At 43.4% G+C, this 24,825-nt stretch overlaps 2 protein-coding genes across 5 annotated transcripts in view; both read right to left on the reverse strand.

The window, feature by feature from the left end:
* The window catches only part of MYBL2 (MYB proto-oncogene like 2), a 46,630-nt gene extending 35,555 nt beyond the window's left edge, over positions 1–11,075 (reverse strand). For both annotated transcript variants that reach the window (XM_049869754.1, XM_049869753.1), the window contains exons 1-2: positions 10,851–11,075; positions 6,582–6,675 (exon numbers count right to left, since the gene is read on the reverse strand). In XM_049869754.1, coding sequence (XP_049725711.1) covers positions 6,582–6,675; positions 10,851–10,870 — 114 coding nt within the window. In that variant the 5' untranslated portion in view covers positions 10,871–11,075. The remainder of the gene's footprint in view (positions 1–6,581; positions 6,676–10,850) is intronic.
* Positions 11,076–22,416: 11,341 nt separating this feature from the next.
* IFT52 (intraflagellar transport 52) overlaps positions 22,417–24,825 on the reverse strand; it is a 38,726-nt gene continuing 36,317 nt past the window's right edge. For all 3 annotated transcript variants that reach the window (XM_049869164.1, XM_049869163.1, XM_049869162.1), the window contains one exon: positions 22,417–22,638. In XM_049869164.1, the coding sequence (XP_049725121.1) occupies positions 22,591–22,638 (48 nt within the window). In that variant the 3' untranslated portion in view covers positions 22,417–22,590. The remainder of the gene's footprint in view (positions 22,639–24,825) is intronic.

Below are 24,825 nucleotides of genomic sequence, written 5' to 3' on the forward strand. Positions count from 1 at the left end.
GCATCCAAAAACCAAACCAAACCGAACGCCGTCAAGGTGATTCCGACTCATAATGACCCTACAGGACAGAGTAGAACTGACCCAGAGTTTCGAAGGAGCACATGGCGGATTCAAACTGCCGACCCTTTGGTTCGCAGCCGTAGCACTTAACCACTACACCACCACGGTTTCCACAAGAAGCATAAAGACAAAATTAGTCATAACAACAGGAAAAGAGAGGGTGAGAGGAATGATATAGATATAAAATTTCTTGTATGTTACTGAAATTAAGTTCATACCAACTTACCCTAGAATGTTATAAGCTCTTAAATGTAATATTCATGGTAAATGCTAAAAATATATATATAAAAAACATAAGAAAAAGGACAGGAGAAGGGAACCAAAAAGGCTCACTACAATAAAACAACAGAATACAAAAAGAAGCAGTAGTAAAGGACAAAGGCAAACCAGGATTGAGGCACACAAAAAAACAAATAACAAAATGGCAGAGATAAGTCACTTATCAGTAATTACAGTGAATGTAAATGGACTAAATGCTCCAATCAAAAGGCAGAGGGCGACAGAATGGATTTAAAAAACATGATCCAACTACATGCTGTTTACAAGAGACACACCTTAAACCCAAGGACACAAAACAAGTTGAAATTGAAAGGATCACAAAAAATATTCCATGTAAATAATAACCAAAAGACAGCTGAGGAGGCAATCTTAATTATCAGACAAAAATCTGTCAGAAGAGATAATGATGGACATTATATAGTGATAAAAGGGTCAATTAATCAAGAAGATTTAGCAATCATAAGTATATACACGCCTAACATGGGAGCACCTACATACATAAAGCAAACACCGATACGATTCAAGGGAGAAACTGATAGCAGCACAATAATAGTTGGAGGCTTCAACACACCACTTCCAATATTGGACTGAACATCTAGAAACAAGACCAACAAGGAAACAGAGGATCTGAATGACACTATAAACCAACTAGACTTCATGGACATATATAGAACACTCAACCCAAAAAGCACATTATACATTCTACTCCAGTGCACATGGAGCCCTGGTGGCACAGTGGCTAAGAGCTATGGCTGCTAACCAAAAGGCTGGCAGTTCGAATCCTCATTCTCCAGGACAAACCACATGTTAAGTCACAAAGCAAGTCTTGATAAATTTAACATAATTAAAATCATACAAAGTATTTTCTCTGACCACAATGGAATGAAACTAGAAATAACAACAACAAAAAAAAAACCTGGAAAATATACACACATATGGAAATTAAACAACACACTATTGAACTACCAATGGATCCAGTAAGAAACCAAAATAGAAATCACAAATTTTCTAAAGTTAAATGAAAATGAAAGCGCAACAAACCAAAACTTATGGGATGCAGTAAAGGCAGTTCTCAGAAGGAAACACAGCAATAAATGGCTACATGAAAAAAGAATATCTAAAATCAACAGCCTAACTCAACAACTCCAGGAACTAGAAAGAGAAGAATAAATTAAGTCTAAACCTACCAGAAGAGAGGAAATAACAAACATCAGAGAAGAAATAAATAAAACTGAAAACAGAAAAACAACAGAATCAATAAATCTAGAAGTTGGTTCTTTGAAAAGACAAATAAAATTGACAAACCTTGACAAACAAAAGATGCAAATAGCCAAATTAAAAAGAGAAAGAGGGGACATTATAACTGACCTGACAAAAATAAAGGGAATTATGACAAAATATTATGAACAACTATATGGCAACAAACTGGATACTCTGGATGAAATGGACAAATTCTTAGAACACGATCTACTCGAACTCACTCAAAAAAATAGAAAGTCTCAACAGACCCATAACAAGCGGAGAGTGATCAAAAACCTTCTGACAAAAAAAAGTCCTGGACCAGGTTCCACTGGGGAATTCTACCAAACATTTAGAGAAGAATTGATACCAATAGTTTAGTTTAAACTCTTCCAAAAGATAGAGAAGGAAGGAATACTCCTTAAATTCACTGTATGAAGCAAACATAACCCTGACACCAAAACCAGACTGGCACAAGAAAGGAAAACTACAGGCCAACATCTCTCATGAATATAGATGCAAAAATCCTCTACAAAATACTAGTGAACAGAATTCAACAGCATATTTAAAAAATCATATACTTTTTGATAATCAAGTGGGATTTATTCCAGGAATGCAGGAATGGTTCAACATTAGAAAACCAATCAATGTAACACACATCAATAAAGCAAATGAAGCATATGATCATCTCTATGGGTGTGGAAAAATCATTTGATAAAATCCAATATTCTTTCTTTATGAAAACCACCAAGAAGATTGGAATAGATGGAAAATTCCTCAGTATGATTCAGGCCATATATGAAAAGCCAACAGCCAACATTATACTTAATAGAGAAAGACTGAGAGCTTTCTCCCTGAAATCAGGAATGAGACATGGGTGTCCTCTCTCACCATTTCTATCACATTGTATTAGTAGTCCTAGCCAGAGCAATAAGACAAGAAAAAGAACTAAAAGGTATCCAGATTAGAAAAGAAGTAAAGATATCTCTTTTCACAGATAATATGATCCTATATATATATATATAAAGGAAACCCTGGTGGCGTAGTGGTTAAGTGCTACAGCTGCTAACCAAGAGGTCGGCAGTTCGAATCTGCCATGAGCTCCTCGGAAACTCTATCGGGCAGTTCTACTCTGACCTATAGGATCGCTGTGAGTCGGAATGGACTCTACGGCAGTGGGTATATATCAAAAAATCCTACAGTCTACAAGAAAACTTCCAGAGGTAATAGAGGAATTTAGCAAAGTCACAGGGTACAAGGTCAACAAACAAAAATCAGCTGGATTTCTATACACTAGCAATGAGAAATCTGAAAGGGATATTAGGGAAACAATTCCATTTACAATAGCATCTAAGAGAATAAAATACCTAGGAATAAAACTAACCAGGGACATGAAGGACTTGTAGAATGAAAACCATAAAACTGCTGAAAAAGATTAAAGACTTAAATAAATGGAAAGATATTCCATGTTCATGAATTGAAAGACAATATTAAGATGTCAATAGCACCCAAAGCAATTTAGAGATTCAACACAATCCCAATCAGAATTCTAACACCTTGCTTTATCAAAATAGAAAAACCAATCCTCAACTATATATGGAATGTCAAGAAGCCCCAAATAGCCAAAAAAAAAAAAAAAAAAACCAGTGCCGTTCAGTCGATTCTGACTCATAGCGACCAAAGTAATGTTGAAAAAAGAAGAACAAAGTAGGAGGACTCACACTTCCTGATTTTAAAACATACTATACACCTACCTACAGTAATCAAAACAGCCTGGTACTGGCATAACAATAGACATATCGACCAATGGAACAGAATTGACAGTCCTGAAATAAACCCACACATATACAACTGATTTTTGACAAGGGTGTTCCATTCATCCAATGGGGAAAGAAGAGTCTCTTAAAAAAAAAAAAAGATTTTTTAATTTCCACATGCAGAAAATAAAACAGGATCCACGCCTCACAACTACACAAAAACAAATTCAAAATGGATTAAGGACCTAACCATGAAAACTAAAACCATAAAATTCTTAGAACAAGAAGCAAGGGCAATTATGTCAGGCCTATCTTTCAAAAAAAGGGATTATTGTCTTAGTCATCTAGGGCTGCTAGAACAGAATAACCACAAGTGGATGGCTTTAACAAAGAGAAATTTATTCTCTCACAGTCTGGTAGGCTACAAGTCCAAATTCAGGGCGTCAGCTCCAGGGGAAGGCTTTCTCTCTCTGTCTGCTCTGTAGAAAGGTCCTTATGACGCATCAGTCTTCCCTTGGTCTGGGAGCATCTCAGAGCAGGAACTTCAGGTCCAAAGGCCATGCTCTGCTCCTCTCCTCGTACTGCTTTCTTGGTGGTATGGGGTCCCCCTGTCTCTCTGCTTGCTTCTCTCTTTTCTAACTCAAGAGACTGCCTCGGGACACAATCCAATCTCATAGGTTGAGTCCTACCTGACTAACACAACTGCCGCCCATCCTCCCTTATTAACATCATAGAGGCAACATTTACAACATATAGGAAAATCACACAATACCGGGAATCACGGCCCAGCCCAACTGACACACATTTCTAGGGGGAAGTAATTTAATCCATGACAATTACCTAATAGGAAAAGCACAAACAGCAAAAGACAAAATAAATAAATGGGACCTCATAAATATAAACTTTTGTTCATCAAAAGATTTTACCAAAAAAGTGAAAAGACAAGCTACCTACTGGGAGAATATCTTCAGAAACCATATATCCGACATGAATCTAATAACCAGAATATATATAAAACTTTGAAAACAAAGACAAATAACCCAATCATAAAATGGACGAAGGTCCTGAATAGACCCTTCACCAAAAAGGACATTCAAATGGCTACCAAACACATGAAAAGATGCTAAGCCTCATTAGCCATCAGAGAGACGCAAATCAAAAACACAATGAAATATGATTTCACTCCCACTGGGAAGGCTAAGATTTAATAAATAAATAAATAAATAACAAATGTTGGCAAGGATGTGAAGAAAGTGGAACCCCTACCCACAGCTGGTGGGAATGAAAACAGTACAGCCCTTGTGGAAAATAGTATGGCGGTTCTTCAAAAACTAAAATTAGAAATACCATATGGACCCAGCAATTCCACTCCTAGGTGTATACCCAAAAGGCCTGAAAGTAGAGACTTGTATACCAATGTTCATTGCAGCACTATTCACAATAGCCAAAAAATAGAAACCTAAGTGCCCATTGATAGACAAATGGATAAACAAAATGTGGTACATATGTACAATGAAATACTACTCAGCCGGTAAGAGAAATGGAGTCTTGACACATGCTGCAATATAGATGGAGCTTGAAGACATTATGTTGAGTGAAATAAGTCAATCACAAAAGTACAAATATTGTTATGACCTCACTTATATAAAAAGGCAAAAAATGCAAATATACAGAGAACAAAGTTTATTAGTGGTTATCAGGGGTGGGAAGAAGTAGGAAAAGAGGGGTTAATGGTGATGGAAAAATCTCATTGATTAAGGGTAGGGATGTATAGCTGATTATTGTAATCCCTGTCAATAACTTATAAAAACGTGAACTAGCAAAAGAAAAAAAAAAAAAAGGAAGGAGGAGTAGCTGCTGAGGCTGCTTATGGAGCCAAAAATCTCATGGGATTTGGTTCTTTGGTTTGGAGATTTAGGGTCAGGGTTTCATGGGAAATCCCAGTTAATTGGCCTAATAACAAGTCTAGTGCTTCTGATCTAGTTTAATGCATAGGGCCAGGGTCTTAAAAGCAGCTTACAAGCAGCCATACAAGGCACAAGTGGTCTCTATTGGCCTAGAACAAAGAAAAAGAGTTAGGAATAGAAGGATATGGAAAGTGTGGCTAATTGCATCCATGAACAACTGCGTCCTTTGCCATGAGACAGAAGAACTGGATGGTGCCTGGCTACCGTTACCAAACATTTTGATCAAAGATTCCATAGAAAAATCCTGATCAAAAGAGGTAAAATGTAGAACAGAATTCCAAATTCTCATGAACTCCTGACTTCCTGGAGCCATGAAGGTTAGATAAACCCCTGAAACTATTGCCCTTAGATAATCTTTTAACCTTAAACCAAACACATCCCTTTAAGTCTTTTTAAAACCAAAAAATAATTTAGCTTAACTAGCAAACGATGTCTGCCTTGAGCATTATGCTCTATTAAGAACGATCTACATAGGATCAGGAAACCCTGGTGGCATAGTGGTTAAGTGCTACAGCTGCTAACCAAAGGGTCAGCAGTTCAAATCCACCAGGTGTTCCTTGGAAACTCGGTGGGGCAGTTCTATTCTGTCCTATAGGGCCGCTATGAGTCTGATTCAACTCGATGGCACTGAGTTTGGTTTTTTTTTTTTTTGACATGGGATCAAATTGACAACAGCAACTCTAAAGATTAGATAGGAACCAGACGGGGCAGTGAATTTACATTAACAGAGGAGGGAAAACACAGAAAAGGAGGGTAAGAAGATTACACTGGAAGAATGGAATCAATGTCACCACATGGTACTGTTGAACTGAAGTATGTTCTGCTGTGTATTTTCTCAACAAAAACAAATTACTAAAACTAAATAAAAACAAAAAGGGTGCATTTCACTGAATATAAATTATATTTCGATAAAGTTGATTAAAAGATCTGGCTGCAAGAAAATCAATTCAGAATTTCAAGTCACAAGATCAAATACAATTACTTTAAAAAGGAAAAAAAAGAGGGTGCAGGAGCTCCAGATTTGGCTGAACCTCCTGGCCATCAAAACACAACAGTGTCCATGAAGCAGAACACACCAGCTTCTCCACAGACATGGCTGGCCTTGAGGTCTGAGGCACACAGCCCCCCAAGGGTCCTCAGAATTGAGAGTCCCCCCTAAGAATGCTTAAGTATCAAGGTGAACCAGAGGACCCACTTACTTCTTCCATGCCCTCCTCCTCTTCATTCCATTGGTGCAGACATCAGACAGACACCCCCTAAGAGCTTCCATGTCACTCACCTCCTCATGGGTCCACTTGACCTTGCACTTGCTATCCCTCTGCTCGGGCACATCTGAGTCTGTGTCCTGGTAGTGCACCTCATCCAGCTCCTCACTGTGGGGAGAGGAATCTAAAGGTCAAGGGCATGCGTCTCCACAGGCTGCTACGTGATGGATGGGTACTGTGTGTTGGCAGAGGCTAGGGGAAGGCTAGGGGCAGCAGGCTTTGATTCTTTTCTACTTTTGAAAACACAGTACTTCGACCTCTTCTCTTTTTTAATTAAATGGGATTACAGCTATTTTTGTTTTCTTCTTTATTCTTTTCTTTATTTTAAGGAAAACCCTAATGACTTCAAAAGCTACAAGAAAAAGTAAGGTTTTATCATTATTATAATACTCAGACTCTAGTTAATATTTTGTCAATAACAAACTTTTTTCACTTTCATAATACCCCCTACCTTGCAGGATTATCGTAAAGATTAAAGCTAATGACATATGCAATTATCAAACACTGGTATTTTAACAGGATTTTAAGAAATGCTAGATATTTGAAAAAACAAATTCTTAATACATGAACTAGTAACCATTTCCATTTTTGCATATTCCCTCCCAATCCCTGCCTGCATAACAGCATAGTTTATGGAGAGAAACTCAGGGTAAGAGCAGCTTTCATTTCTGGATTTTTTAAATTCTGTATCAGCCAGTTTTACAAGTTGCTCCAAAAGCCTCATAATTATCAGGCTTAATGGATGCAAAAAACAGAGATCACACTATCCACCTCCAGGGATGTCGGGTGATTATGGAAGCTTAGGAACCTTCTCCCAACTTCACACAGCAGGACCTGCACCAGGGACACTACTAAGTCAAGTATTTGTAAACTGGGAAAAGCACACACATTTCCACAGGACCAAGAGAAGCCTAGTCCTTGTGCCCAGAAGTAGGAAAAGGCTTCCTTTCATATGCACATTCCTGTCCCCTTCTTCTCTAGAACTCAGCACTGCTGCCTGAGTCACTCCTGGGCCCCCACAGCATATTGGGGGTTTCCCATGGGAAATCCTCCTATCTCAGAATGTAGGCCCTGGGCTGCATGTCATCAATATGGGCCAGCTTCACCTCTATATCTGCAGGGCCAGGACCGGGATTGAAAGGCCTTAACTGCTCCAGGAATGGCCAGGCGCAAAAATGAATGAGCGCGCGTGCCAGGCTGCTGCTATTAGCCGAAGTAAATATTTTAGAATAGAGGTAGAGTCCTTGTATAAAGGGTCTGGAATTCAGCCTTGTCCTGTCATTCCCACCTTATTGCAAAGTGTTGCTGTTAGTGTTGGGTGCTGCCGAGTCGATTCTGACTCACGGTAACCCCATGTGACAGAGTAGAACTGCCCCATAGGGTTTTCTAGGCTGTAAAGGAGCCCTGGTAGTGCTGTGGTTAAGTGTTAGGCTACTGCCCCAAAGGTCGGCTGTTTTCACCCAATTAATTTGTACCATTCAAGGTCTTTTAGTAAATTCAGAGTGATGCAACCATCATGTAGTCAATTTTAGAACATCTTCATCACCCCACAAATTCTGTACCCCTTAACTGTCACTCCCCAATAAATAAATCTATTCCCCCCATGCACTTAAGAAGCCCATGCACTTGGCAACCATTAATTGACCTTCTTTCTCTATAGACCAGTTTTGTTTTTTGAAGCGCATAAAACTGAAAACCACATGTCTATAGAAATAAAATGAAAAATTAACTAGTAGCATTTTCTTCAAAGGAGTTTTATACCACAATTACATGACATGGTGGACTATCACATTAAAATACGTATGTTGACAGGAGAAGCCAGGCACAAAATAATATATACTACATATCGAACCCTCGGAAACCCTGGTGGCATAATGGTTAAGTGCTACGGCTGCTAACCAAGAGGTCGGCAGTTCAAATCTGCCAGGCACTCCTTGGAAACTCTACGGGGCAGTTCTACTCTGTCCTATAGGGTCACTATGAGTCAGAATTGACTGGACAGCAGAGGGTTTTTACATATCGAACCCAGTAACTGCTCCTCAGGAGAAAGATGTAGCAGTTGGCTTCTGTAAACTTTACAGTCTTAGAAACCTTAGGGGGCAGTTCTCTGTCCTAAGGGTCGCTACAAGCCAGAATTGACAGCACACAACAACTTTTACAGGAGATTGCCACTTCTTTCTCCCTTGAAGCTACTGGGCAGGTTCAAACTGCCAACCTTTGGGGTAGCAGCCGAGCACTTTAACTGTTGTGCCACCAGGGCTCCTCTACTGCAAAGTAGGAGGCAATACATCTACAAGACACTGTAACAGAATGACGCTGGCTTTAAAATGAACTGCCCCAGACTCATCACTTAGGGGACGCTAAGCTTCTGCTGAAAGTGTTCGAAAAATTTGGGAACGGATAATGGTGATGGTTAAACAACATGACGAATGTAATTAACGTCACTGAATTGTACCTAAAAAAATGTTGAAATGACAAATGTTTTCTTACATACATATTTTCCATAATTAAAAAAATACATACAGGACAAAAAAAGCCCAACTGCCCTCAGACTCCTCACTGACAGAAACATCTACTTCTAACAGAAGCTCAGCCAACGTGTCTTCAGGGAGAAAAGGGTGCCTGTGTGGACACTCTTCTGGTGTGTCAAGGCTCTGTTAAATGCGGACATCTCAGACAGCTGGGAGAACCTAGTGAGGTATATCCATCATCCACATAGTGCTGGCCATCTACTCCCCAGGCACTGTCATTATCCCCATTTAATAGGTGTGGAAACTGAGGCTCACAGGGTTCACTTTCCACGTCCACACAGCTAGGCCCAGGACCTCAACTCTGCACCTTTAAGTCCTCACCTTTAAGTCCTCACCTGTAAATCCCAGCTAAAAAAGCAGAGGCCAAGTTAATGGTGGCAACTGCTTTCCCTGCAACACACCCTTTCTTTTGCCCTTCAATGTGCTGGGCTCTGCTCCAGGGCCAGGGTGAGTCAGAGGCTGAGCAGGAACTGGGACACTGGGGCAGAGGAGAGTTACAGTGAGTGGCCAAGAAATAAGTTGAGGGTTTGGGGTTCCAGGGTACAGGCCCCATCCCTAACATGGGAGGGGTCCCTCCACTTAGCCCCAGGGGAGAACTGGTGGAAAACCTGGGGATCAGAGGACCTGGACATCATGTGGGGGCAGCCATCACTGGAGTAACACTTCCAAGGGACCTGAGCTGCCCTGGTAAACTGGCCTGAGGAAGACAGTCCCTGTGGCAGGACTACGGGCCCTGAGGACCAAACCTGAGCATACTTCTGCATTGAGAAGGACTCGGGAAAGCTGGCAGTTATGGAGTCACAGGTCTACATCTTCGGCCTGAGAAGGCAAACACCACCATCTGAAGAGGGGCCTGGGGTTATCTGGGCTGCTGGTATCCAGGGAGGGAAGAGGGCAGGACCCCACTGTTCTCCATGACTCCCAGAGCTCAGGCCCCAAATGAAGGGGCACTGGGGCCCACAGACTTGGCTCCAGGATCGACTCTGCCACTTAATTCTCTGGGGACTAAGTAAAATGGAGACCACAGCCCCTGACTTTGCCCCAGGGGCCAGTGGCACAGAGCAGTCTTGATACATACACCTCAGTCTCTCTTTCCCCCACCTTCAATTTCAGCTCCAAAACTCCTAGGGTAGAACACAAAGAGAGCTCTCCAAAACTAAACCAAGCTGGGGCACAGAGCCCAGGCTGGGGAGACAAAAGAGCCCCCTCCCCAGCACCCTTCTCAGACGGAGGGAGGGGGCTTAGAGGGCTTGAAGTGCTGTGCTTCCCCGAATGTTGGGGGAAAAGGCCCAAGGGGGAAGTCTGAACCAAAACTGAGGCTTGAACGACAAGTGTCTTTCAGGCTTTGGCCTCCTACTCGTCGTGAGTTGGGGAGACATTTTCCCTCCCCGGGGGGCACCTCCCTCCCCCTGTAAAGGCCCTTCCAGCTGACACCGGCCGTCCCACCCCCACACCGCAATTAGGCGGGAGACAAAATGACATCATGCAGGGCCTGGCCCGGGCCCCGGGAGACCCGCCCGCCCCGGCTCAGACACCGAGCAGGCCAGGGGAGCGGAGCGAGGGGTCCCAAGGGACCCATGGCTTTATGCGCGCGCCCCTGCCTCGGGCCGCCCAGGACACAGCATTTCCTGAGGAACCCCCCAGACGCCCCGCGCGAAGGGGCCACGGCGAGGTGGAGTGGAACGAGGTGTGGGTGGCGGTGGGGGTGGAAAGGGGGTAGGAAGGGCCCTCAGCCCACCCAGCTCCGCTCACCCGCGCGTCCGCCGAGACATCCCCCCAAGTCGCGCTGCGCCCGCCGGCTCGCCAGCTGAGCCCGGAGCCGGAGCCGCAGCCGGGCCGAGGCCGGGGCCAGGACACTAGCTGCTCCGGCCGCTCCGGGCCCCGGGCCGCGCTAGGTTCGGTCAGCGTGTCCTCAGGTTCCGCCGTCCGCGCGCTGGAGCTACGGCCGCGGCCGGCGCGCACAGAAGCACTTTCCTATCTCGCGCCAAGCGCGTCGGCGCCTCCCGGGCCTGGCGCGCGGGCGGGCAGACGTGCGCAGGGGCGGGGCCTGGGCGGGGCCTGTGTGGGGCCTGGGCGGGGCCAGCGGGGGCGGGGCTGGCGCTGCACAGGCCCAGAGGTTCCATGATGACAGGGGCCGCGGTGGCGACTTAGGAGATGGGACTTGTGAGCACCATATGACTGAGCGGGTTCAAGTCAAGTATTGGTCTGGGACGGCCCACACAGCAAGGACTGTCAAAAAGGAGTGAGGGGCAAGGATGGAAAAGTCAGGCTGGGAAAACCACCTGTGCAAAAACCCCAGGGCTAGTCGAAGCCTCGCTTCTCCGGGTCGCTACAGCCCCGCCCTAAAATGGCCCCCTTAATCCTACCTGTACCTTCCTGCTTTCTCTGCAGCCTCGAATTGGCGGCCCGAGTGACACTTCTGAAATACAAACTTCACTTAGTCTCTCCTGAACTTAAGACCCTTTCTTCTCTCCCTCGGGATAAATTCCTTCCTACACAATCAGGCTCATAGCCTCTGCCTGAATCATCACCCACCCCACCCCACCCCCGCTGAAAGAAGTTTCCTGCCTCCTTGCCTTTGCTTGCACTATTACCCCTCCCACCTAATTCTTACTTATCCTTGAAGTCGGCTGTCCATAACCAGCTGTTGACTTGTGCATTTCCTCCTTTAAACTTTGAGCATCTTGGAGTCCAAAAGGCCTCTGAATCCACCCCAGTATCCCTAGAGCCCAGACAAGGCCTAGCATAGGAGGTCCCAGGTATGTCTGTTGAGTTGAATTCTATTTACGAAGTGCTTAAACTCCGAGAGGCTTAGCAAGGATTTTCCATTTTAAGTTGACGCTTACCAAGAACCTACTTCTTATCATGCCCACGCTGGGCTTCCTGGGAGATGTGCTGAGATGAAGGTGAAACAACTATGAGGCAGGAGCTTGGGGAGACCTGGCTGAATCCCAGCCTCAGTCCCTACTTATGCCACAGATCCCACATCCAGAAACTGCTGGCCACCTGGGGACAGTCTAGCCAACCGATGCAAACTTCATTTACCACAGCAGAAGGATGTTAAGTACTAAAACCAAAAACCAAACCCGTTCCCGGCGAGTCGATTCCGATTCATAGCGACCCTATAGAACTGAGTAGAACTGCCCCTCAGAGTTTCCAAGGAGTACCTGGTGGACTCGAACTGATGACCTTTTGGGTAGCAGCCATAGCACTTAACCACTACGCCACCAGGGTTTCCAAACATATTAAGTACTAGAAGCTTTCATAGTACTTAATTCATAAAGTAATTTATTTGGGTATCCCCTCTTCATTGCTACACCGTAACATTTATGAGTGTAAGCTCTACAGCTAGACTGCCTAAGGTTTGAATCCCAGCTCCACTGCTTCTCGTTGTTAGGTGCCATTGAGTCAGCTCCGACTCATAGCGACCCCATGTACAACAGAAGGAAACACTGCCCAGGCCTGTGCCATCCTCCCAATTGTTGTTATGCTTGAGCCCACTGTTGCAGTCACTGTGTCAATCCATCTCATTGGGAGTCTTCCTCTTTTTTTGTAGGCCCTCTACCAGTTCCTGGAGCTCTACTACTTACTAGGTGTATTTACCAAATTACTTAACTCTTCTGTGCCTCTGTTTCCTCATCTATAAAAACAGGATTTATCAAAAAATTTAGATAGTTCTATAGGATGTACCACCTAGTGTTCTGTGTGCTTTGTAAATATTAACTCATTTAATCATTACAACTCTATGAGGTAAATATTAATATCGTCACCTTTTGGAATATGGGGAAACTGAGGCACAAACTTCCTGAAGGTCACACAGCTAGCAAATGGAAGAGCAGAGATTCAAACATAGGCTATGTAGCTCTAGAGTCTATGCTCTTAATCACTACACTGGTACCTACTTTGTAGGGTTATTACAGGATTAAATAAATGAATATGCATAAATCACTGAGAACAGTCCTTGACATATAATAAGTACTGTTACTTCTGGAAACCCTGGTGGCGTAGTGGCTAAGAGCCATAGCTGCTAACCAAAAGGTCAGTAGTTTGAACCCACCAGGTACTCCTTGGAAGCTGTATGGGACAGTTCTACTCTGTCCTATAGGGTCACTATGAGTCGGAATCCACTCAAAGGCAACTGGGTTTTTTTTGTTTGTTTGTGTTACTTCTGGAGCCCTGGTGGTGCAGTGGTTAAGGGCTACAGCTACTAACCAAAAGGTCAGCAGTTCAAATCTACCAGCCGTTCCTTGGAAGCCCTATAAGGCAGTTCTACTCTGTCCTATAGGGTCACTATTGACTTGGAATCAACTGGATGGTGGCGGTTTTGGTATGTTACTTCTGTTATTATTATTAATAGGATTTTTCAGCTACCCTCACACTTGTCCTTTGAGGTCCAGGAAGCCCTTTTGCACACAGCACACATTCTCACATGGACAGGGAGGGCCAGGACCTGACAGCTCCCACAAGGTATTTGCCCAAGGCAAGAGGCAGGGAGCAGTTGCAGAGTCAACCTGGAACAAGCAATTGGGGCCACTTGACTAGTACATAGGAGCTGAAGAGCCTGCAGTCAGTGCTGGGAGTCAGGCAGCAGAGAGATCACCTGATGCCAGATGGAATCTGGTGATCTCCACAAGTCTGTCCTCTCCAGTTATCATTGTACCAACAGACACTCCCTGGAGAGAGGACTCCCAGTGTTCTGGGTGCAGCCACACCTGGGAGTGGTGGCTGGGCCAGGGACTGATAACAGACTGCAGCTTTTCCTGGACAGTCCCTTATTGGACAGGGAGCCTTCAGCCATTTGATCTTTCCCCAGTGCCCCTGGAGGCTCAATCTGCCCCACCCTGGGCTCCAGACCCAGAGCTTGCCCATGTTGGGAAGTCAAGGATTAAATGTACTTTTAAATGCTCAGGCCCAGCACCAGGCAGTACACAAAATAAACACTGATTGATAACAAGTAAATGATAAGTGGTATCACATGGCCCTTCAGCCTGGGTTCATCCCCTCTCTACTACTAAGCATTCTCATCTTTGTCCACCCATCGCACTTCCTCCGCCCATAATTTTATTGCTGTTTTGAACAGGGGCAACACGCATTCGTATTTTTAGTTTCAGATCTTTACCATAATGCTTGGCCCCTGGCAGGTACTCAAGAAAGGAGTTTTACACATTTTCAAGAAAATGAATGAATGAAATGTTATCAAGCTAACATTTGGGCTGGAGAGTTGGGAAGACACAGGCCAGAACTGAGAGGATTTAGAATGGTAGAGTTTGAACTGTATCTTGTAAGATATGGGACATCAGGAGAGATTTTGAAACAAAGGCATGATTTTCAGGATACTTCTGAACCCCCTGTCTTAGGCTGGGTTCTCTAGAGAAGCAAACTAGTGAAGTATATATGTATGTATGTATGTATATACATATATGTAGAGAGAGAGAAAGAGAGATTTATCTCAAGGAAATGGCTTATGCAGTTGTAGAGGCTGGGAAGTCCCAAGTCCGTGGGTCAGGCGTCAGATTGGAAGCTTCTACGGACTCACGTAGCTGCAGGGGCTGAGGAACCCAAGATCAGCAGATCAGGTAGCAGACTGCTGGCTCAGGGGCTGCAGAGGCTGATGAATCCTAAGGTTGGCAGGCAATACAGCAGGCCACCGGCTCAAGTCCCAAGAACCAGAGGTCAGATGATGATGTGCCAGATGCAGGACCCAAAGTGAAGCAAAAGCCGGTGACCTTCTCCAGGATGCAGGCCACACCCCCAAAGAAACTTCCCTTACAACTCACTGGCTGATCACATCAGATCACATCAGGAAGATAATTACATTATATCACAAAATGGAGGATAACTACATCATTACATAACTGCCAAACCACTGAGAATCATGGTCTAGCCAGGTTGACACACAACCTTAACCATTACACCCTCCACCTTGGGGGATCAGTATAGTGGATGGACTCACAGAAGCCAAGTGGGCACTGGCATGAGAGGCCAAGGACCAGGACAGGAAATGTGGCACTTTGTACAAAAGAGTGGATTCCAAAGGAAGGAAAGCAATTCAATTACCTGATTCAAGGAATCAGAGCTCTAGGGAGAAAATGCCCCCATTTACTTCTGAAAAGATTGAGGTTTATGTGAATAACTATTTGCAAAGCACTTACATTTGAGTTTGAGAAAAGGACCAATAAAGTATTCAGGTCATAAAATAATACCTCATTTTACTGGGGGACACTCCATGAGTCTGCCAGTCACCACACTAAGAGGTTTACATCCATTTTGCATTTAATCTTCACCACAATGTGAGGCAGGTACCATTACCCATTAACCTGTTGCCGATGAGTCGATTCCAACTCATAGCAACTCTAAGGGACAGAGAGTAGAACTGCCCCATAGGGTTCCCAAGCAGCATCTCGTGGATTCGAACTGCCAACCTTTTAGTTAGCAGCTGTAGCTTTTAACCATTAGGCAACCAGGGTTTCCAAAACACTATTTTTTCATTTTTTCCCCATTTTAAAGAAAACTGAGGCATGATGATATTAAGTTGTGAGGATCACACAGCTAGTGGGCCGGTAGCTGAACACTTAAAACACTAAGCACCCACAATTGAAATGTAAACTTGGAGAATAGTTTGTAAAAATATGCTAAAATGGTTGAGGCTGGGCTGCAGCTGGGGGCTGAGCATACTGAGAAAATCCAACCGCCCATACTTTCCAGAAGTTCACCAGCTAGTAAAGGAGACAAGGTGTAAGCAGAAAATTAGCTCAATAAAGGTGAGGATAAACTGCAGGACCTATGGGTACCCACCCAAGGGGGGTCACTAAAGGTTCTTCAGAGCTGGATAACTTAGGAATTTGACAACCTGGAGAATGGCACTTCAGGGAGAAGGGACAAGGAAGATTAGGAAGTATTTAGGGACTGGGAAGAAGCTGAGGTCATTCTTGATGTTTCTTCTTACACCACTTAATCTGATCTGCAAATTCTATTCCCTCTACCCTCAAACTGTACCTTTAAAATATATCCAGTGGCAAAAACAGGCAAAGGTGTTCAATATCATTAATCATTAGGGAAATGCAAATTAAACCACAATGAGATCTACATACCTACCACCCATTGCCCTTGAGTTGTTCCCGCCTCAGAGTATGACCCTCTAGGACAGGGTAGAACTGCCCCGCAGGGTTTCCAAGGCTGTAAATCTTTAGGGTGCAGCAGTGGTTAAAGTGCCCCACCAGCTGCTCCACGGGAGAAAGATGTGGTTGTCTGCTTTCCCGTCCCGTGGAAACCCTATGGGACGGTTCTACTCTGTCCTATAGGATTGCTATGAATTGACTTGACAGCAGTAGTTTTTTCAGTCTTCAGGGAAGCAGACTGCCACATCTTTCTCCTGTGAAGGAGCTGGTGAGTTTGAATCCCCTTTTGATTAGCAGCCGAGTGCTTAACCACTGTGCAACCAGAGCTCCTTACATACCTATTAGAATGACTAAAATTAAAAAGAATAATCATATTAAAAGCCGTTGAAAATGGGAAGCAATTAGAATTCTCAAATACTTCTGGTGGGATGTATAATTGTGCAACCACTTTGAAAACAGTTTAGCTACTTTTCAAAAACCACTTTAGAAAACAATTTAGCAATTTCTTAAAAAAAAAAAATACACCTACTATATGACCCAGCCATTCACCTCCTAAGTATTTATCCAAGAGAAATGAAAGAATGTACCTTCACAAAGATGTTTACATAGCTTTATTTGTAATAGACCAAAACTGGAAACAACTCAAATGTTCAACAGGTGATTGAACAAACTAGTGTAATTCATACAATGAAATACTACTCAGCAATAAAATGGAGCAAGTTATTGATATAAACCAATCTCAAAATAATTATGCTGAGTGAAGGAAGCCAAAGAGTACATATTGTGTTAAAACAAAAATCATATTAAGCCAATAATATAAATTGATTTGAAGTTTCTTTCATATCCAAAAAAAGCAAAAACCAAACCACTGCTATCTAGTCGATTCCTACTCACAGCGAACTTATAGGATAGAGTAGAACCACCTCATAGGGTTTCCAGGGAGTGGCTTGTGGATTCGAACTGAAGACCTTTCCATTTAGCAGCTGAGCTTTTAACCACCTTTGCAAATCGGCACACACTTCAGACTAAAGAGGCAAAGTGTCCCAAAGATAAGAGAAAGTCTAAAGACTCTTATACCCCACCATATTACCATTGTCATGGAAATAGGCCTGAAAAGTATTTTCATAACCATTTACTCTAAAACACAGCTTCCAGCCCAACCCTGGAATTTGTTTCTCAAAACTGACTGCATACACTGCATACAGATAATTCTTCAGAAGAGCACAATGCCCAAGTCAAAATGGTCTTTACTAATTAATAAGACTATTGTTGGACTTAAAAGGGATATTTAGAAAATAATATTGGAATCATTATTCCCTGTCCTTGAGCGCAGAGAACGTAACCCAGCTGAAGCTGGGTCCACAAGGACTCACAAGGACACAGAGGCTGGGCCCTGAGATAAAGACAATAGGTGGGACAGTCTTAGAAATTATCTTTTAGGGAAGAAAAAAATATATTTTAGGGAACTTTTCACGTAAAGCCAATCAAACAACAGGAAAGATTTTCTTCCCACTCTTATCTTTTTCTATTAACATTTAGTAAATAGAAGTTTGTTGGACCAATAAAGGCCCTCCTGATTGTCAGTTACTGAAAGCTATACCAATTATTGTTAAAAAGGCAATAAAAAATTTAAGGTCACAGTTTCTAGCCAATCTGTGAGAAGGTGAAGCTTTCAGTGATTCTACCCATTTTTGCGATAATATATACTGATGATTCTGTAACCTTCCTCGGATTCGGGCAGACATTAGCTCTGGCAGTGTGCTTGTCCACCTCCCACATTTGCCTTTTTGAATATATGCCAAATAAAACTTTCTTTTTGCTTTACTAAACTTTGTGATGTTTTTTTCTCCTACAATAGAAGAGGCTCAAGGGTCAAAAAATCACCTCAGGGCAATGGGCTGGATGGGTCCCACCTTCATGAAATCCATTAATCTGGATTTCCATTTATATAAAATTCTAGGCGTTGTAAATCAGTCTACAGTGACAGAAGCCGCTCTAAAATTACAATGGTTGTGGGGGAGGAAAGGGATTATAAACGGACACAAGGAAGTTTTGGGAGGTGATGGCTATGTTCAGTTTGCATGCCTCTAGGGGTTCCTCCTGAATCACTGGGAGAAATGTGGGGCCATTGACCAAAATTCAGAACAATCAACCCTGCTGTGCCAGCTGGAGTTGTACCCTCATTGATGTAATTGGAAAGTGAGAACTGAACTCTTAGAAATTATCTAACCCAAATCCCTTGCCTTCTTGATGAGTCAGATGAGGTCCAGAGAGGAGTGTGGAGACCTGGGCTGCTTTATACACACACCAAGTCCAATCCCTACCCCTGACCTCTACCTTGCGCCTTCTGGCATATCAACTTTCGCAAACAGTTCTTTCTTCTTTAACATGGTCACGTTCAGTTCAGCAAGCAAGCAGGGAAGGACTCGCAGGGTGCGGGGTTTGGGCAGTCAGAGAGGGAACCGCCTCGTGGACGTCAAGGCCTAGTTCAGAAGCCAGTGGAAATAAACTGCACAGCAAAGACCCTCGGCCGCACTTAACGGAATCCTCACTCTTCTCTGAAGGTAGAGGGCCAGCCAACCTAAGTCAAGCTGGCAGTCTGTCCCTGCCCTCTGGGGGACCCCGGGCAAGTGACGCGACTTGTTTGCAGGCGCCTCGCGTGTAAATGGAGGCCAAACGTCCCAAGCTGTCTAACTGCAGGTCCCAACTCTCCTGGGCCGCCTCTCCGCACTCTCAGGGACAGCACCCACTCGCCTGCGCCCCGACGCGAAGAGTTCCTAGTTAAAAGCCCGCGCTCTGGCTCCGGCGCCGTGCAAGGCATCGCGGGAGTCGCGCCTGCTGACGAAAGCGCAGCGCGCCTGACGTCATGAGATGGCGCCTGCGCTCGGTGTCCGGATGGGCTCCTGGCCCTGGGCTCCGGGGCTCGGGCTCTGCGCTGCCGCTTGGCCCTCCGCTCAGGCCAGCCCCGCGCCCTTGGAGCTGCGGAGGACCGGATGAGAGGAAGCAAGGAGGAATAACATCGTCCGTTTCCGACTTCATGTCGCTCACGGTGTTCGCGGTCAGGAGGCTCCCCGAGTCTTGAGCCCTGTTGACCTCCTCCGTCAAACCGCCCGACTGTCTATTGTGGTGAATCAGAGAGGCCCTGGACAAGCTCCTAACGCTGCAAGTTTCTTTCATGTTATTTGCCACCGTTCGCGACTCTTAGGTTAATCTCTCTTCCCCATTAGATTGTGAGCTGCAGGAAGACAGCTGTAGTGTAATACATTACTAGTAGGCTTATGTTAAAAGTTGGTATGTAGCGCATAAGCGAGATTTATTATTCTTTTTGGTTTAAATATATTTTCTTATCTCTTTAAGACAGGAGGAAATTGTTAACATTGGTTGCGTAGAAGGGAACTGATGGCTGAAAGGGGTGGGACTCGTCCCTCAGCATCCTTTAGTTACGTGCTCAAGTATTACCGAGCTAAAAAATAAATAAATAAATTTTAGTAAGGGCATATGTAGAGCCCCAGGGCGTTTTAGGGAACAAAGGTTTGAAAACCTAATATTTAGTTCTATAAATGGGAACTAATTTAGCAAGAACCACAGTAGATCATTGAATCATTAAATGCCACGTATTCCTCCCTGTTTTGGGTGAGAAGAGAGGTTCCTGCCTTTCCCACTGTCTGTTACCTCCTCTTCATTTTGACAGTATCTAAAGTTTCTCTAACCAGAGACTTATTTGAACTCTACAAATAAAATCCTCTCAGGGTTATTTTTTATGCATTTACCTGCTGGGACCGGTACTATGACCTTTTAATTTTTTTTTTTTTAGAAAGTGGCATTGAAACACACTTAAGTCTGTTAACTTCATCTCAAGTGGCTTAGGTGCCAGAAAAAGTTTGTGCACTTACATGAAGAGCAACTAGGATAAAGAGGCATTCTTGTACCTTATGTTTGAATTTAAAAACACTATTCACCACCATAACCAAGCAATTAAACTTAATTTCACTAGTAGAGGGCCAATCTGACATACAGAGCATCACCAGTGAAATATTCTTGCCAAAAAGCTAGTCAAGCCTTAGACCTAACGTCCAATTTACAGGAAGTAAAGGAGATAAAGGAACAATAGACATCATGATGGAACAATCTGATAAATCCAGAATGTGAGATACTCTGCAATATGCCTCATTTGGGCTCTTCAAAAAGTCAACTTCACTTAAAAAAAGAAAAGAACGAAGTAGGGGGACTGTTGTGGATTAAGAAACTAAAAAAAAAAGCAATCAAATGCACTGTGTGGACCTTGATTGGATCCTGGCTTAGAAAAAAAATTTGTAAAAACACTTTGGGGACATCTGATTTACAATAAATATTAGGTATTATTAGGAGTAACGATGATAGTATGGTTATTTAATAAAGTATTTAAGGGTGAATGTTATGGCTGCAATGTAATTTCAAACATTAACAAAATCAAACACGTACATAAAGCATATATGACAATATGTTAACAACTGCTAAAAGTAGGTAGTACCCTGGTGTTTATTCCAGTATTCTTTCAACTCTTCTGTGTGCTTCGAAATTTTTGTAAGAAGTTGGAAAGAAAAATACATCCTTGCCTCCATGGGTTATGGGGAAAAGCCTGCTGCCCTCTGTGGTGGGACAGGCCTTGCCTCCTACAATGTACCTTCTCCAGTCAGGAGAGAGTAGTGGGAGAAGTTCTGGGTTAGCAGGCAGGCTGTCAGTGCTTCTCTGCCGCTAGGTCTGTTTCCCCTTTGGAAAGTAATGTTAAACTAGATTCATACAGATCCAAAAAGCTCCTTCTAAGATTGTGGGTATTCTAGTTATTGTTGCATAACAAATTATTATGTTTGTGGAGTCTGTGTCAGGAACTCAGAAAGGATGCAGCAGGGATAGCTTGTCTTTGCTCCTTTATGTCTAGGCCTTGCTGAACTCACTAAAAGGATGGGACAGCTTTGTGGCTGGGGGCATGAATGTTTGGTGGGTGGTGTTGGTGTATGTTGGGACCTATAGCTGTTGGCGAGAACACCTACACATGGCGTCTCCACATGGCCTTGGACTCTTATGTGGAGGTTTATGTCTATAAAGGTGAGTGTCCCCAGAGAACCAAATAAAAGCTGTAAGCCTTTTGTGATCTAGCCTTAGAAGCCATACGGTATCACACTGATTCTGGGGGAGAGAATATAGACCCCAACTCTCAATGGGAGGAGCATCAAACTCACATTGTAAGAGAAGAGCATGTGGGTTGAAAGAGAATTATTGAATCCATTTTGGACAGTACAGTGTTCCACAATATTCCCCAAAGTTCAGTTCTGTAGCCGTTCGTCTCTCATCTGACCCCCAGACTGCCCCCTGAGCAAAGGGGCCTCCTTCTTCCCCCAACACTCTGGCCTGGCCAGTGACTCTGGATAGGGCTTGAGTGTGTGAGAGAATGGAAGCCTACGAACAGAGCTTTAAGGTGAATAAATCATTTGAAGTTCAGGATTTAACATGAGCCTTTCTTCCTAAGGTTTTAAGTGTTACTCCTTGACAAACTATTCTCATGGCTTCAGTTAACTCCATGTGAAAAACTCTGATCTTGAGACCTGACATCTTTTTTAATCCTCAGGCATTTCCAATTATTTCAACTAGTATGAATTGTCTTTGTCTCAAACAAATGCATAATTGGACTCTTACCTCCCAAACAGCTTACCTTCTGGAAGGCCCCTGCCTGCAACAGCTTCACCGCTCCCCTAAGCAGCCAGGCTGGAAGTCTTGCCAATATGACCTTAACCCCAGACCAGACCTGTTTCAAAATGCTACCACTCCTACAACAGCACCTTAGTCCACATCCTCATTACTTCCTCATGGAGTTACATCCCTCTCTCCCCCTAAATGGCCTCCTTCCATCATTCCCATACTTACAGAACCCACCTGCTGAACTCTTCACATTGTGCTACATCCCTTACACATCTTCAGTGGCTCTCAGGGTTCCCCAAAGTTGATTCCCAGTGTACCCCAGTCTATTGCTGTGCATTCCCATGACATCCTTTTTAACAATACCAAAAGCTTTTTAACAACACCAGGATTGAGAATTATTTATGTCTTTGATGAAAGAAACTCAAATCCAGAGCTAGTGTTGAAAGAAAATACTTCAGTGAAAGACTCTCACGAATTAGAAAAGTAGATTTAATCATAAGTTTAATTAAAAAGGAACTTACATAAAGATTTTGAAAGTTAGAAACTGTATACCTATCTGAGCATTACAAAAATGCACAGACCTTCCGAGGCTTATAGAAGAAAGTATATAGACAATTTTGATAAGGAGTTGAGGAAAAATTAAAAAATAGTTTACAAAGAGAATCAGGAGGAAGAAAATGCTCCAAGAGGCATGGCCCTCAGAAGTCGCGCTGGAATGCTGTTTCGCTTGTGTCGATGTCATGTTCCTGGAGGAGGGAGTAAGACAGAATTTCAGTATTTCAGTACAAAGCCTAAAATGTGAACTTGTGTTTTTGACTTTGACTAAAGATTTTGAATCACCATTAACTGGAGTACACAGGTGATCTCTGGCTCTAAGACTGAATTCAGTGTTTACTACCAGGACAGGGCTTTGACCACCACCAACCATGATAACAACAACAACAACAAAGAAGTTGCTGTCAAGTCGGTTCTGACTCATAGCAACCCTCTAGGACAGAGCAGAATTGCTCCATAGGGTTTCCAAGGAGCAGCTGGTGGATTCAAACTGCTGACCTCTTGGTTAGCAGCCATAGCTCTTGTAGCTCACCGTAACTCTAAACCACTGAGCCACCAAGGCTCCTAAATAATAAATGTACAGATTTAATCATAGGTTTAATTTAAAAAAGGGGGGGGGGACTTACATAAAGATTTTCAAAGTTAGAAATCTTGTACCTTTTTATCTGAGTACTACAAAAAATGCACAAACTTTCCAAGGCTTACAGACAAAAGTATATAGACAATCTCCCATGGTAAGTAAGTAGCAAATACAGCTGAAGGCACTGGTGCAAGGACCATACAAGACTTCTCACCCAGGCCTTGGGGGCCTATCCTGCCATGCCACCAGGGTTAGACCTGGTGGGAATCTACCCAAGCCACTATTCCACGTTTCAGTGCAGAGCAGCCAAACTAATACCTCGCCTCTGGGTTTCCACAGCCCCTGAACAGGTCCTCATGACACTTATCTCAGAGCACTGTAACTGCCTGTATACTTCCGTCTGCCCTCCTGGACACAGCTCCAAGAGAGCACAGACTGCATTCACCCTGTTCACTGCTGTAGCCCAAAAACATTCCTGGCACATAAGAGGTATACAGTAAACATTGGCCAATGAGGACCCAGCAAAGCCAGCCCCTTCCAGCAGAGGATAATATGCTAACTGGTCTTTCCACTCAGCTTTGAAAATCCTAAGCTTATATTTTGCTTGCTTGTGTTAAAAATAAATAAATAAAAGCAAAAAACTTTTTCCTACCAAAGTGACACAATATTTACTATAGAAATTTTAATAGAGAAAAAAAATCACTGCACATGCTGCACGTTTGAATGATTATCTTTGTTCTTTACTATGCAAATACATACATGCATATTGTAAAGAAAAATGGGATCTCTTTATATACTGTTTTATAGCCCCCTCCATTTACTATATTGTCTTCCCAAGTCCTTGAATATTCTTCTAAAATATTTGTAATGTTATAGATGTACCTTAAATTACTTAAGGTACATTCTTCTGTACAGTTCCCCAGTGATAAAGACTTTTCTTTTAAAAGAATGCTGTAGCTAGCATCCTGGTTGATAAAACTGCATACATTTAGGATTATATTGTTAAAACACATTCTGAGGATTATAATTGCTGAGTCAAAAGTATATACATTCTTTAGGGCTTTTGAATAATATTACAAAAAATCCCCAGAAAAGTGGAACCAATTTATTCTTCCATCAGTAGTGTATGAGTGCCCATTTACCAACACTGGCTGGGCATTTAATTTTAGAAAACCTGTAAAGGGATGAAAAGAAGGCATGCCAGGCATAATTTTAAAGTTCCTGGTCCTTGGTCGGAAACCCTGGTGGCGTAGTGGTTAAGTGCTACCGCCGCTAACCAAGAGGTCGGCAGTTTGAATCTGCCAGGTGCTCCTTGGAAACTCTATGGGGCAGTTCTATTCTGTCCTATAGAGTCGCTATGAGTTGGAATTGACTCGACGGCAATGGGTTTGGTTTTTGGTTTGGTCCTTGGTCTAGAGAAAGAGGATTTCTAACATAAGATGCTGACTTCATGCTCCGTCGCTCTATCCTCTGCTCACTTCTCCAGCCACACTGGCATCACAGCTGCTCCTCAGACCCTCCAGGCATAGACCATCCAGCCTTAGGGAATTTGCATAGGTCTTCCCTCTGTCCGGAACACTCCTCCCCCAGCTATCTGTATAGCCAAGTTCCTCAACACCTTCAAGTCTTTGCTCCAGTTATCAACTTCACAGAGGCCTACCCTGACCAGTCCCTTTAATACCACACTCTCTACAACTCCCCAGTCACTGCCACACTTAGCATACCTGATCCCTCAGCCCTGCTCTACTGTCTTTATGCCATAGCCCTTATTACCTTCTAGTATACTATGTGATTATAC

Source organism: Elephas maximus, chromosome 25, assembly GCF_024166365.1.
Source record: "Elephas maximus indicus isolate mEleMax1 chromosome 25, mEleMax1 primary haplotype, whole genome shotgun sequence".
Lineage (NCBI taxonomy): Eukaryota > Metazoa > Chordata > Mammalia > Proboscidea > Elephantidae > Elephas > Elephas maximus.